Consider the following 13,040-nt stretch of genomic DNA (forward strand, 5'->3'; position numbering starts at 1 on the left):
GGTGTGTGTTGATAAAACTTAAAATATTAAAAGTTGAACAAAATAATTTTTCAAATGGTTTAATCCAAGTGCTTTTCTACAACTATACTCATAACACCTTATAAAGCCTTTTTAATGACCTATAAAGTCAAGTGTCATAATTCTTTGTGATTGCTGGACATTTCTTTTGCAAGGTTCGATGTATATATTCTTTACTGATACTACCCTGACTCTAAAAAAAGTTGGGAAATCATCTAAAAAATAGAGAGGGATAATCTGATAATCATTTGTGTGTCAGGACAAGCCAAAAGGAGGACAAAACCAAGGCAAACAAGCAGAACATTACAAGGATCCAACAAAGAATGAACTGAAAAAGGTATTAAATACAAACCAAGCTAACAAGGAGATGAAGTGCAGGTGGAGAATCACAGGTGAGAGGAATGAGGTGACGAGGCAGGCAGGGAGCTGATTGGCAGAGTGAAACTAAGGGAGCGGTGATAATGACACAGATAAGGAGCAGGTGTGCAGATTGGCAAAAGGAGGGAAAGCAGACAAAGACAGGATGCACATGGAACATATTACAACTAAACACGAAGCACTAAACATGATCCGAAATGAAAAACAAAAAAAGCCTCAAACTGACTTAACATAAGGAAGGAAAGACAACTAAGAAATGCTAATTAAACTCAAAGGTCTCACTTTAAAGAAATAATATTAGACCACTACTGGGTATCACATGTTCTATCGTTAAATTAACCATCCCAGTTTTCTCCCATTAGTAGTGTCTAACTTTCTATAAAAATCTCCTCTGTAATTTAAGCATTATGTCATTTTCTCCATTATATGAATATTTTTGTCGTCTCTCCCTTTACTTTCCATTGAGCTTTGAACCAGTCATGCCAACAGATGAAGCCGATTCCAAGACAGATTTCAAGAGTTGAAATCTGTATGTCGACATATTCTCAATGTGCTTTTATCGTGAATTTGTACCAAAGTGTCTCTGTTTTTTTTTTTTTACAGTCCTACCATCCATGAGAACCGGCCCTGATGGATTCTGTGGTGCAGAACATCTAAACTCCCTCGCCCAAACCCTCAGACCCAATGAGGTAGGACAGCCCAGACATCACCTCAGTGATAACTCACACAGAAACACTTACACACACTTTCTTTTTCTGTCCTCACCCTGAAAACATCCTCCTCCGCATTGCCATTTATAGCCAATTAACTCCTAACCTAGAAACCTTTTCTTAAAGGGAATTTGTGTGTGTGTGTGTGTGTGTGTGATTCATCTGTAAATATAACTGACCTTATTCATGAGTGCATTCATTTGTTTGGTCATTTTTATTTAGCCTTTTGAGTCACCAAAAGCTAATTACAGGATTTAGGAAGCAGAAAACACAGAAAGCTGAAGTTGCCTCATTTCAGGCCTAACCCACATTTACAGAATAGAGTGGCATCTACTGATGCACCAGTTGACCTCGACTGCATTTATAAAACCAGGTATGATGGAATAAACATCTGCCAAATCTATTCAGCTAATTTTCTAGCTAATCTTCCATTGTATCTTACCTTTGACCAACTGGGTGGCGGTCCCAGAGTTCATTGTCAACAATAGATGTCCGTAATTGGTATGGATCCATTTTTAACAACATGCCTGCAGGTGCAGATCATTTCCACTGTTTGGTTATGAAATGGCCTGAACAGATGTTGTTCCCAGTGGAGCGTTCATGTTGTGTTTCTGTGGCGACATGTCCCCTTTCCCACTGGGACATAGGGCAGTTATACTGATGTCATGTTGTGATGTTTGGATGTGAACATAATGGATTTACGGCTTCAAAATGGACAAATATTTGCTAAACTTGAGTAGAGGTTCAGTGACATGCTGGAATATTCTACACTGTGTGGCCCAATCCTTATGTCCACACTCACCTGCTTTGAGGTGCGATCACAGTGGTCATGTTTCCATCAACAAGTTCTATGCGCATTTTAAAGATTTGCATGAGAAAAGCTTAATTGAAACAGGAAAATGTACATAAAAGTGTTAACACTCACTTGAGTTGGTTTTATATTTTTCAGAAAAATTGTTTGAACAAATCGGGAGATAGAAACGCTTTTTTCAGAATAAGTTCTGATGTAGTGAACATTGAACTCACATGACTGATCAGCTCAGGGAAAAAATGAAGCTGTTTCCACTGTCGGCGTCTTCTCTCCATTTTCTCCTGTGGGTGGCCCAAGTTGTCCAATTAGCAACCTTTTTCTTGTTGTTTTTTCTCTCTCACGCAATCTCTACTTCTTCTACCATTTACTAATAAATCATCCTACAGCAATACATTACGCTGCCATCTTCTGATGAAAGGACGTTTATGCAGCTTTGTTTATTCGCTTTTAACCAGTTGATGGAACTCACATTTTTTTTAAAGCAGCATTTCAGAATTTCGCCTCAAATTCGCTTCAACTTTAACCCTTAATAGGGCACTCATTGACATACTTGCAAATTCCAAATTTCAACCCTAGAGAATATCGGAGGATATTACCTACAGCCAGAATGTGTGGAAAAAAACATACGAAAATAATATTTTGAGAAAAAAGTTTATGAGATTAAAGTGGCAAATATACGAGAAAAACTGCGTAGATTTATGAGATTTAAAGTGGTGAATCTTGGAGAAAAAAATTGCTTTTTTCCCACTTTTTTCTCGTAAATCTGTGACTTTTTTTCGCACAGATTTGCCACTTTAAATCTCTTAAATGTGCGACTTTTTTTCGCGCAGATTTGCCACTTTAAATCTCTTAAATGTGCGACTTTTTTTCTTGTAGATTTGCCACTTTAATCTAGTAAATTTGCAACCTTTTTCTCGAAATATTACCTGAAGTTACCAAATGTAGTTCTTTGTAGTTACATTGATAGCATTCTAAAAAAAAAATCAATGGTGAACAAGGAGGATTGGCATTTACAAAGAAACATTAACAATGAGTCAACAGTACATATTTAACACGTGAAATCTGAGGACTGCATGCATAGGCTATATTTACACAACTAACACGATTAATCATCAACTCAATCATCAACATTTCCTCTCTGCAATGTCCTCCACAGGAGGCGCCAGCGAGCCGTACGAGGAGAACAGTGGATGAGTCAAAGACCACCTGCCTGCTCCACATCCACGCTGACCACTACTACTACAAGAAGTTCAAGTCCGTCGAGGCCGTCGTGGCTCAGGTGACCAGTTCACTACACACACAGAGGCAACAAGTTATTTAACCTGCTGGTAGTTGAAATGATTAACAAATAGACTTCAGGGGAGTTTCAGGTTCAAATTCTGTGACCTATTCATCTCAACACAAAGGAAAGGTTCAATCCAGAGTGTGCCCCCCTTCAGAGTGAGGCGCTGAGATGCTGATACCTGATGCTTCAGAGAACACAATGTTCTCACAGGAACATTGATCCAGCAGGATCATCAAAATACAACAGGATTTCCTCGGCAGTTGGCAGAGCTGAGCCGCTTTGTTTACTAACCCGTCTCTGAATGCAGTGTCCGGGTACACGGTGCTGCAATCAAAGTTCACCTGATGTAATCCCCAGAATCTAATCTTGATAAAACGAGTGAAACGATATGCCAATAGCGTCATTAAGCATGTCATTAGTGGTCTTTACTTCCATCAGGGAGGTAAGGGTTTCTTTCCTTCTTTCTTTCTTTATGGTTAAATTGGTCTGTCAGCAGGATTACAGGAAAAAACTACTTGCCTGTTTGCCTGAAACTTGGAAAGGTGTTCCCACCAAGTTTCATAAAGCTTGGGCTGAAGAAAAAGGCACTAAATTTAAGGGCGGTCACAAATTTTTAGAGAATGTGAGTCTCTTTACTGTTTGACTCTGAAGACGCTCCCGGCATCAAAACATTAATCCTCTAATAGTTTGTTGCCTCAGGTCTGTGAGCTCTATTATACTTTGGACCAAATTTTTTAAGTCCGTCCTGATAAAAATAAACTACCACAAAAACTACAAAATTGCAATAATAAAACCTGATTTGAAAATGTAATGATCTCCCACCTTGCATGTAATGCATTCTCTGAACCCTGAGGTGGCTTATTAAATTTAAAATGTCAAACATTTTTAACCTCCTGTCCTGAGCTCTTGACCTTTGACCTTATAAGCAGCTTCAGAGCTTCACAGGAGGGGACGGAAGAATCTTTAGTTTAATTTGTAAAAGATTTTCTTAAGAGAACCTGAATTTACAGAAGTTGAAGAAGATTAATGCATTTTTTGTTGTCCTGCATTAAACTGATTTTAGTTTTATCGCTGACCTGTGATGAACTCAGAGTGACATTCTGGGTAAAAAGCTGTTTGTCTGCCGGCGCGCCTGCGTTGCCTCAGTGCAGAAAGAAAGATAACAGTGATTTAAGTGTCTGTGTTGAAGTTTCTCTGTCTGAACAGAACGCTTGTCTTTGGGGTCAGAGGTCACATGAGATGCTTTCATGATATTGACTTTAGCCACACACTGATGTGGGAATCCTGTGACATAACTCGAGCGCAAATACCTTTGTAACGTCCCCTAAATTAAAACCAATAAACAGCAATTATTGTTGCATTCCATATTTAATAGGAAAGTATAACTTCACAGATGTTTAGTTTTATCTCATTAGTTTAGATTCATGTTCTCAGCATCTGATCCAGGTTCAGTTTGGACCAAGTTTCACATCTGTGCTTTTGTTACTCAAATCTTTTTGTGATCAAAACCAGGTCAGTTAGTAAGTCAGTCTGTCCTTTGCTGTTTTATGTGGCCACACTGTTATTTTCCTCTCTGGCCTTCCTCCTGCTGTCTATCCTCTCATCATCTCCTCAGATTCCTCCCCCCTTAAACACACTCGTACTTGTTGTCCCTGGTTCAGTGCCAAACCTTTGTTGCACCAGGATGAGAAAACACACTGTAAGCGATGCTGCGATGTGATCTTTGATTGCACAGACAATATGGTGTCGTCAATCACCGATGACCTGGTGTTCATGTGTTCAAGGTGTCAATATTTACATTTATGGAGAATCAGCGGGCTCTTCTCCTGGTTCGTGTCCTGCTGTTTAGACTCAGAGCTTCACATGTGACTGATCTGCACGTGCCTCTCTGAGTGTGTGACCGGCTGTGCCACCCACCCTGTGGATAACCTCACTGACAGATTAGCTCACGTGGTCCGTTTATGAATCACGATCAAAACTCGGTCAAGGAGGTTTGTGTTTGTATCGTAGAGGTGGGGCGGATCGGAGAGTCAAGTGTATTATCTCAAGGATAAGATGCTAAATCTACTATGAAATACCGCTCATACCTTCTGCTAGTCCTTTTATTGTCTTGTAGGTCAAACCTCTACTGTGGCGCTAAGAACTCAATGCACTGTGACTTGACCACACAAAGGAAACTATAATTACACCTTCACCAAACAGTCAAGTTGCGATTTGCATCCATGTCTGTCCAAACAGTAGACAATGCAATGAAATGTGGATATTGCTGCAAAAAAATCTACAAATTCTACATTGTGTCACACACACATCTGCAAGATCTTTAGAATCACCAAAGTTTAAATATAAGTGTCACACATTCACTATCCGACCAAATGTTAAATATGGTCACAATGTCCCTTTCTTTTTCTGAGTTATGGTGTTGATTTATGGCCACAAAAGTGTTTTTGCATTATGATGTCACAGTGAAGTTGACCTTCTGACCTTTTTGATATTAAATGCCATCACTTCATCCTTTCATCCTGTTACGAGATTTTATCAGAATTTGTGTAAAAATGCGTGTAAAATGAAAGATCACAATGACCTTTGACCTCCAAATTATTAGTTCATCCTTTAGTCCAAGTGGTTTTTTGTGTCTGATGTAATGAAATGCCCTCAAGGCGTTCCTAAGATATCTCATTTTGCCAGAAAGAGACGAACAACCAGAAAACACTCTCTCTAAAATCTAATCATTGAGTCCAAGAGGACGTTTTTACCAAATCTGAAGAAATTTGAGGTAGGCCTGTCACGATAATTCATTTTTAGAAAGATATATTTTCCCAGAAACTGTCAAGATAAATGATGGTATTGTTGTATCTATGTCGTTTTAGTTTTATTATGATATTAGAGCATAATAGGTACATCCTTTTCCACAGCAATTCATTTTTAAATCTCTGGAATATTAAACATTGGAATTGAAATGTGGAAAAGAAATATTAAAATATCCTAGATAAATAAAACATTAATAAATGAAATACAACCAAAACAAATAAAATAGACTTTTTATTTTATTATTAAAATAACATAAACAGCTGGAATGGCTGCTTGGGAAATATAGTTGGGTTTTTTTGGCAATGCATACTGCCTGTCAAACATTTGCAGCATTACTTTAAACATAACACAAAAAAGCACAAAAACTCAATATATTGAGTCTGTAAGAAAACTACTTTGGCCATTTTTTTTTATCGTGACAGGCCTAATTTGAGGTATTCCTGAGGTACAGACATTATGGCACAGCTGTTACCGGCGAAGGAACATCATGAAAAAGATGTTGCGTGTTAGTTGTTTTATTTATCTGCAGAAATAAAATCTTTTCCATCTTTTCCAAATGCAGCACACATTTCCAAACGTGTGCTGTCAAATCAGAGAAGATACTATTTCCTTCATTGGCTTGTGTGTGAGTTTTTTTTCCTGTTGCATCTGTTTTCAAGATGCAGCATGTTGAACTTTCAGGAACACGTAAACCTCAACCAAACAGCACCTACACTGAAAGATCAAAGATGTTATCGACAGTTTTCTAACATCACTGCATGTCATTCTCAGGTTGCATCCTACATGCGAGCTGTGAATGACATCTACGACAAAGTGGACTTCGATGGAATCAAGCTGATCAACTTCAAAGTGAAATCCCTCTATGTAAGATCTTTCTGCACTCAAACAACAGCAATAACCAGTAATCCTGGCTCCAACACATCTATTCTTATTGAACAAACATGAGATATTAAAGTCTTCTACCCCTGAGAATCACAAAAGGTATATTTTCTTGAACAGATCGACAAAAATACACAGTTTATTAAAGATATTTAGATTGATAGATTTGAACTTTCCGATGAATGAGACACGTAGAGTAAAATCACTTTAATTTAGTCTCATTTAAAATGTTGCCAAAATTAAACTGCCTGGAATAACTAGATCCTGTTAAAAACAACACAATCCTGTGCTCCTCAGTGTAACTGTGAAGCCATGATTGATCCTGCTGAGACAGCATGAAAATTATTTAATGATATTTAATGGACATAATGGTAGGCTGTTTACACAGAGCAGAGAGAAGAGGACAGGGAAATTTTCAGAAATGGGGATAGTTTAATATGTAAAGCATGTGGAGACCATTTTTTTTTCAACATTCATGACACTTGTGGGGTCTTGGAAAAGTGTTGTATATATAAATTCCATTTTATTCCAATAAAAAATAATTAATCAGAGAAATTAAACTTGGGTTTTTTCTATTTTTATGATTTATATAAATTCAACTCAATAATTCTGCACAACATACATTTTTAAGTTCTTAACATTTTTAACTTTAACTTCTATGCCATGATTGTGCTGATTCCATAGAGGTGCAGGACTTATATTTTTTATATATTGCAATGAAATACAAGGCCACAGTTAGTAAAATCTCTGGGGAGCCCACCTGCCCCGAGGGGACTTTTGTTGCCAGGTACACGATGGACGCCTGGAACAGGTGGCGTGTCTTGTGCCTGGCGACTCTCTCTCTGGAGGACATTGAAGATCTTTACCTGTTCTGAACCATGATAACAGGGTTTTTGCTGATTGGATTGGGCTTTGCTCTGGTTTATCGAGACACGCAGGAAACGGTGTCAGCAGGCCCCATAAAGCTGCCCGTGATGATTGAATCAATGGCCAGGGCTGTCGGAACTCAGACTGTGGTCACAAACCGCACCATGGATACCATTCAGGGAAGAGTGACAGCCCTAGAGAGGGAACAAACCGGAGACCGGGAGGGACATTTTTACCATCTACAGGATTAGTAGCAGAAATCGCTGCCACTTTCACCCACAGCTCAATTTCTAATCTTATCTGGCTTCCCCAAAACAACAGCCTTGGCTCGAAGGCCGTTGCTAATCTTCCCTGTTGAGGAATATAGTGAGACACTACCATCCCATCCTCTCCCCCTCTCAACCCCCACAACCACCTGTTGGACTGTCTGCCTTGCCCTGGAGCCCAGGAAGGAAGGTCATCTCCTTAGCAACGTCCAGGCTTATCGCTATACAGACATGCATACATCCCTCCCCTAACCACCCCAACCCACGCCTTTGATGCTTCGTTCCCTTGGCAAGACAGGCGGGTCTAGGAGCTGCGCCGCGGATGGCTGCGGATCCGGATGGCCGCCTGGCTCTGCTGGCCCCCCCTCCCCCTCCCCTGTGGCAGGTCATAAGTCTGTTCATGTTGTGAAAGTGTATCATGCTTATGTTGCTGAGGTTTTTTTTCATGCTTTTTTTCTCCTTTCCTCTCCTCATGTGTGCTGTATTTCTTTCTCTTCCTGTCCTGTTTACCTTTGTCATATTGTTTGTGGGTGTTTTATACGTTCTGGACGGGATGATGGCTCAATTTTGTTGTACTTGTACTTGTTACTCTGTGCAATGACAATAAAAGGGTTCATTCAAATGTAACACAAGCAAAAAACTTCCTGAAACAGCTTGGGGTTCAGCAGGTTAAAATGCTAACTTTCGTAGAAGAGTGGTGGGGCATATAATTGTTTGTATCCTTGTGTGTTGATTGAGCAGTTTTTCTGCCTGTCTCTCTCCAGTTGACGACAGAGGAGGATAAAAAGGATCCTCTGTACCCTCTGTTCATCGGGCCTGAGAAACTGTTGAGTTTGTACTCGGAGTCCAACTGGGGCAACTACTGTCTGTCCTACCTGCTCACCAACAGAGACTACAGCGGAGTGCTGGGGCTCGCCTGGGAGGGCAAGGCGGGTGAGTCAAATAAAATAAAAGTATTGTATGACCTCCAAATATATCGGTGGAAATCGTTAGAAAGGATTGTGAAGACAAATGGGGCCATTGCTTTGTGTAGGATGTTGCTTGACATTAGAATACGTAGAACAGATTAATGATGATACAAATAAAATATGACATAGCAGAAAAAAACTTTAAAGTTTGTGCTGGCGGGCTGAACAGAAACATGAAACAGATCTGAGTCTGTCCATGTTGAAAAGTATGAGACTTGGAAAGTGAGGCCGTGTTTTTGCTGCTCTGCCTCTCTGTGTGAATCTCTGCATGAAACCGTGTTGATCTTTCGAGCGCAGCTCCTTCTCTGGCTCCCAGGACTCCCTGGTCTTCATATGACACAAGCTCACCAGAGGCCACGTTCAACACTCCTACACACGCTCACAGTTTCCAGATCAGTGTGAATAGTTTGACCCGTGACAGAGGTGAATCAGCGGTGATTGGTTGTGCAAATGCAGCTTGAATTCAGCTGCACTGAGACTCAAAATAAGAAGAAGGCAGAGCATGTGTAAAAAGTACCTTTGCAGTTCATTAGTGGGGTCAGTGAAGGAGTCGTAACAGATAAAAACGCATGTAAGTCTTCCTCGGCCCTCAGCGTATGATATCAGACAAATTTAGCATGTGAACAATGTATAGAAACGTTAAACATTTAGTTAGTAATAATAAAGGCTTTGAGAGTCTGGAAATCTTTGTTTTAGTTAACTTGGAAGTGTTAAATGTTTCTCATAGAAAGTTTATTGATGTCAGTGAATCAGTTCAAAAAGTGAAAATAACACATTATATAGATCCATTACACACAGAATGAAACATTTTATGTCTTTGTTTCATTGCTTCTAATTATAATGATTATGGCTTACATTTAATGAAGACCCAAAATTCAGTGTCTCAAAAAAATTAATAATACAAAAACACAATTTTAAAAAGTATGTTTAATATGGAAATGTTGGCCTCTGAAAAGTATGTCCATCTATATGACTCAATACTTGGTTGGGGCTATTTGACCTTAACTACTCAAAATGGACTTTTCCCTGATATATTGCACCTGAGTTGCACCTGTATTAAAAAATGTCATTGAAACTCACACTGCATTATATTACATTTTCTTACAAAACAACATGCATGATCTGCTTTTTAATTGTTGAAAATGAACTTTGTACAAACAACTTATATTTAAGGTTTAGGACATTATTGTGGGATGACCTAAATACACAGATTTACTACAATGAGCCTGGTCTCTCCGCTCTGGTGACAACACTGTGTGTTGTTGTTGTTGTGTTGGAGGAAGTCGGACACGTATGTTGGATTTGTCGTGGTAGGAGGTTCTTCCTGCTTGTTTCTATGACATTCACTAAGACGCTGCTTTTGATTGGCTAAACTGGGGGGCGTGAGAGAAGACCACCACAATGACATGTGGTTAGGGAGCGGTGAACCTTTGACACCCACACACACACACACACACATATAGGACCCACACACACACAACGCTCCCAGACGTCTTAGTGAGGATTGCTGCCTGCATTCCACAGCTTGATCGCCATGGTGACACCTCACGTGAGGCACACACACAAACACACATTGTGGATTCATAGTGGCAGTGACATTGTTGTGACATTTTGGTCTCATGTGACCGCCCTGAAGCATGAGCCGAGCATTAAACTGGATAATGTTTGACCTCCAGAAACAGATACGTGTCTCCATAACCCACTTCTACCAGTTTATTACTGGTGTTGGGAAATAGAGGGCCCATTAAACTCTAGGACCCCAGTGCCACTGCAGCTACAGCAGGGAGCAGCGTGCACATACATAGACTCACAGCTGCCAACGATCACTTGGAGCTCCACCTCCCACCGCTTTAAGTCAAGCGGGGGTTGGGGTCCAAACATCTAAAGCCACTCGTGCTTTCTTACCGGTAACTTTCCTTCCTCTTCTGAGACTAATTGAGTGAGAAATGGTAATTTTCCACACAATAATTTCTGTGTTTTTGAGGTTTTGTTTTAGCTTGCTGGCTGCAGAACGATTGAGTTATTGTCCTTCTGGGAGAACAACCTCATGAAAATAATGATGTTAACATAAATATATATCCTTAAAATGTTGATTTTAAATTAATCTTTAACCTTGCACCGTTGCCCATTGGGATACTTCTACAACTGACAAGTTCAGTTTGGTTTATTTTGATCTTTTTCAACATGAACATCTCAATAAATAAATAATAAGAAATTATTTTTATTGTAGTGACTGAAATTAAAGAACGTTTATTTTGACTGAAAAGCATTTTGCTGAAGCTATAATTTATCACACCTTTGTACAATTGGCCAGTACCTTTTTGTCCTTTCTTTCACTTTCAGAATCAGTAACATAACTTACGCTTTAGATTAGTTCATACTTTGTTTGGCCACTAGATGCCACCACCAATAATACACATTAATGTAGCACAATGACCTTCTCAACCTACGAAGAGGTGGAGCAGACCCCCACCTGACAATACAGCATCCATTCAATTGTGTGATAATGTCCCAATCGGGAGACACTAAAGTCTGTCTTCAGAAAGTTTAGACAGTCTGTTTCAGCCAGTTAAAATTATTTATGAATTTATATATCTGTAGCAAACATCCATCAATCCAATTCCCTTATGTAGTTCACAAATTACCATTAAGTTGGAAAATGATTTGTCTGATCACCAAAAGCACACAAAAAGAAGGGTACTTGGAAAGGAGGAACCTCTGCCAAGGCCATGCCCTATCTCACAGACTGGAGAAAGCGTTTCTGTGAATGTTTCAATCAGGAACTAAGTTTTCTGAATATTTCAACACCACATAAATGCAACACAAATGCTAAGATCTGACAATGTTACAATGAAAGATTCAGATCTGCTCCAAAGACTTAAAAAAAACCCATACAGCAACAACAGAGACAGCACTAACAATAAAACAAAAACAAGTTTCCCTGCAGTGTTTATGTTATTTTTTCTATTTTAAGTAAATGCATCACCCTACAAATCCACCTGCAGAAGAAAAATTCCTGCTACATTCTTCTGCAAAGTTTTCTGAATCTGGCCTGTAGTTTTAATACAATCCTGTTGAATAGACAAACAAACCAAGCCAAAAACATAACGTCATTGGCGGAGGTATTACATCTCAGGTTGACTACGTCCTGTGATTATTCCAGACATTATTTTGTTGACGCAAAGTTCAAATTGGTCTCACCCCACTGTGAATAAACCCTATTCAAATCTGCAACGTGAAGGTCAATGAACTCTGGAGACAAAGAGGGCAGTGATGGAAAGTCATCGGATGCTGCTACATTATTTACAATACTTTTGGTCGGCTTCCAGAGTACATTCACTGTACTTTTCTGAGAACTGTGGTCTGTGTTTTTAGCGGTCAAATCGCTCGCTGTGTCTGTTTTTGTTGTTAAAGGAGGTATGAGGATACTGGGACTCCAACTGCTTGTTTATCCAAGGAAAGACTGCCCCTTTACTATTGTTTGTATGCTCATATTAAACCGTGTGAAAGTGTGTAGTTGTGTGTGTGTGTCCATTTTTGTCTATGATGTTAATTGATTCCTGTATGACCAAATACTTCTTGAAATGGTTGTTATATCCCGTGTATGTTTATGTTTCTACCTGTGTGTGTGTGTGTGTGTGTGTGTGTGTGTGTGTGTGTGTGTGTGTGTGTGTGTGTGTGTGTGTGTGCTTCCTCTTGACGCTGAGTGCGTGTGCACATTATCTGAAAGTGATCTCGAGGGTAGCTTGTTTCTCTGGATTGTGTTTGCCCAGCGAGCTAATAATAGGAGTCTTTCATTGGGGTTCCTTTCTGTGGCGAAGACGAGAGGGAGGAGGGGACAAAGTCGCAGCTCCTCTCTGCTCACGCTGCCAAAAACCACAGCACAACCCTCCAAAGTAAGCTCTTTCTAGGAAACCCGTCTCCTTGAATAGCCCACTGGGGCGGGCCATTTTAGGTCAAAAGCCGGGAATGCTGCTGAAATGCATCCAGAATTCTTGATTATCGCGGCTGTGGGGGTCTCTCTTGACAGTCTGTTGATATTAAACTGAT

General features: G+C 39.7%; 1 protein-coding gene across 1 annotated transcript in view; it reads left to right on the top strand.

The window, feature by feature from the left end:
• si:ch1073-396h14.1 (disintegrin and metalloproteinase domain-containing protein 10) overlaps window positions 1-13,040 on the top strand; it is a 49,809-nt gene that overhangs the window by 22,278 nt on the left and 14,491 nt on the right. The window contains exons 6-9 of the mRNA XM_059340393.1: window positions 1,000-1,085; window positions 3,074-3,196; window positions 6,782-6,874; window positions 8,787-8,955. Coding sequence (XP_059196376.1) covers window positions 1,000-1,085; window positions 3,074-3,196; window positions 6,782-6,874; window positions 8,787-8,955 — 471 coding nt within the window. The remainder of the gene's footprint in view (window positions 1-999; window positions 1,086-3,073; window positions 3,197-6,781; window positions 6,875-8,786; window positions 8,956-13,040) is intronic.

This window comes from Centropristis striata, chromosome 9 (assembly GCF_030273125.1).
Source record: "Centropristis striata isolate RG_2023a ecotype Rhode Island chromosome 9, C.striata_1.0, whole genome shotgun sequence".
In the NCBI taxonomy this organism is placed as follows: domain Eukaryota; kingdom Metazoa; phylum Chordata; class Actinopteri; order Perciformes; family Serranidae; genus Centropristis; species Centropristis striata.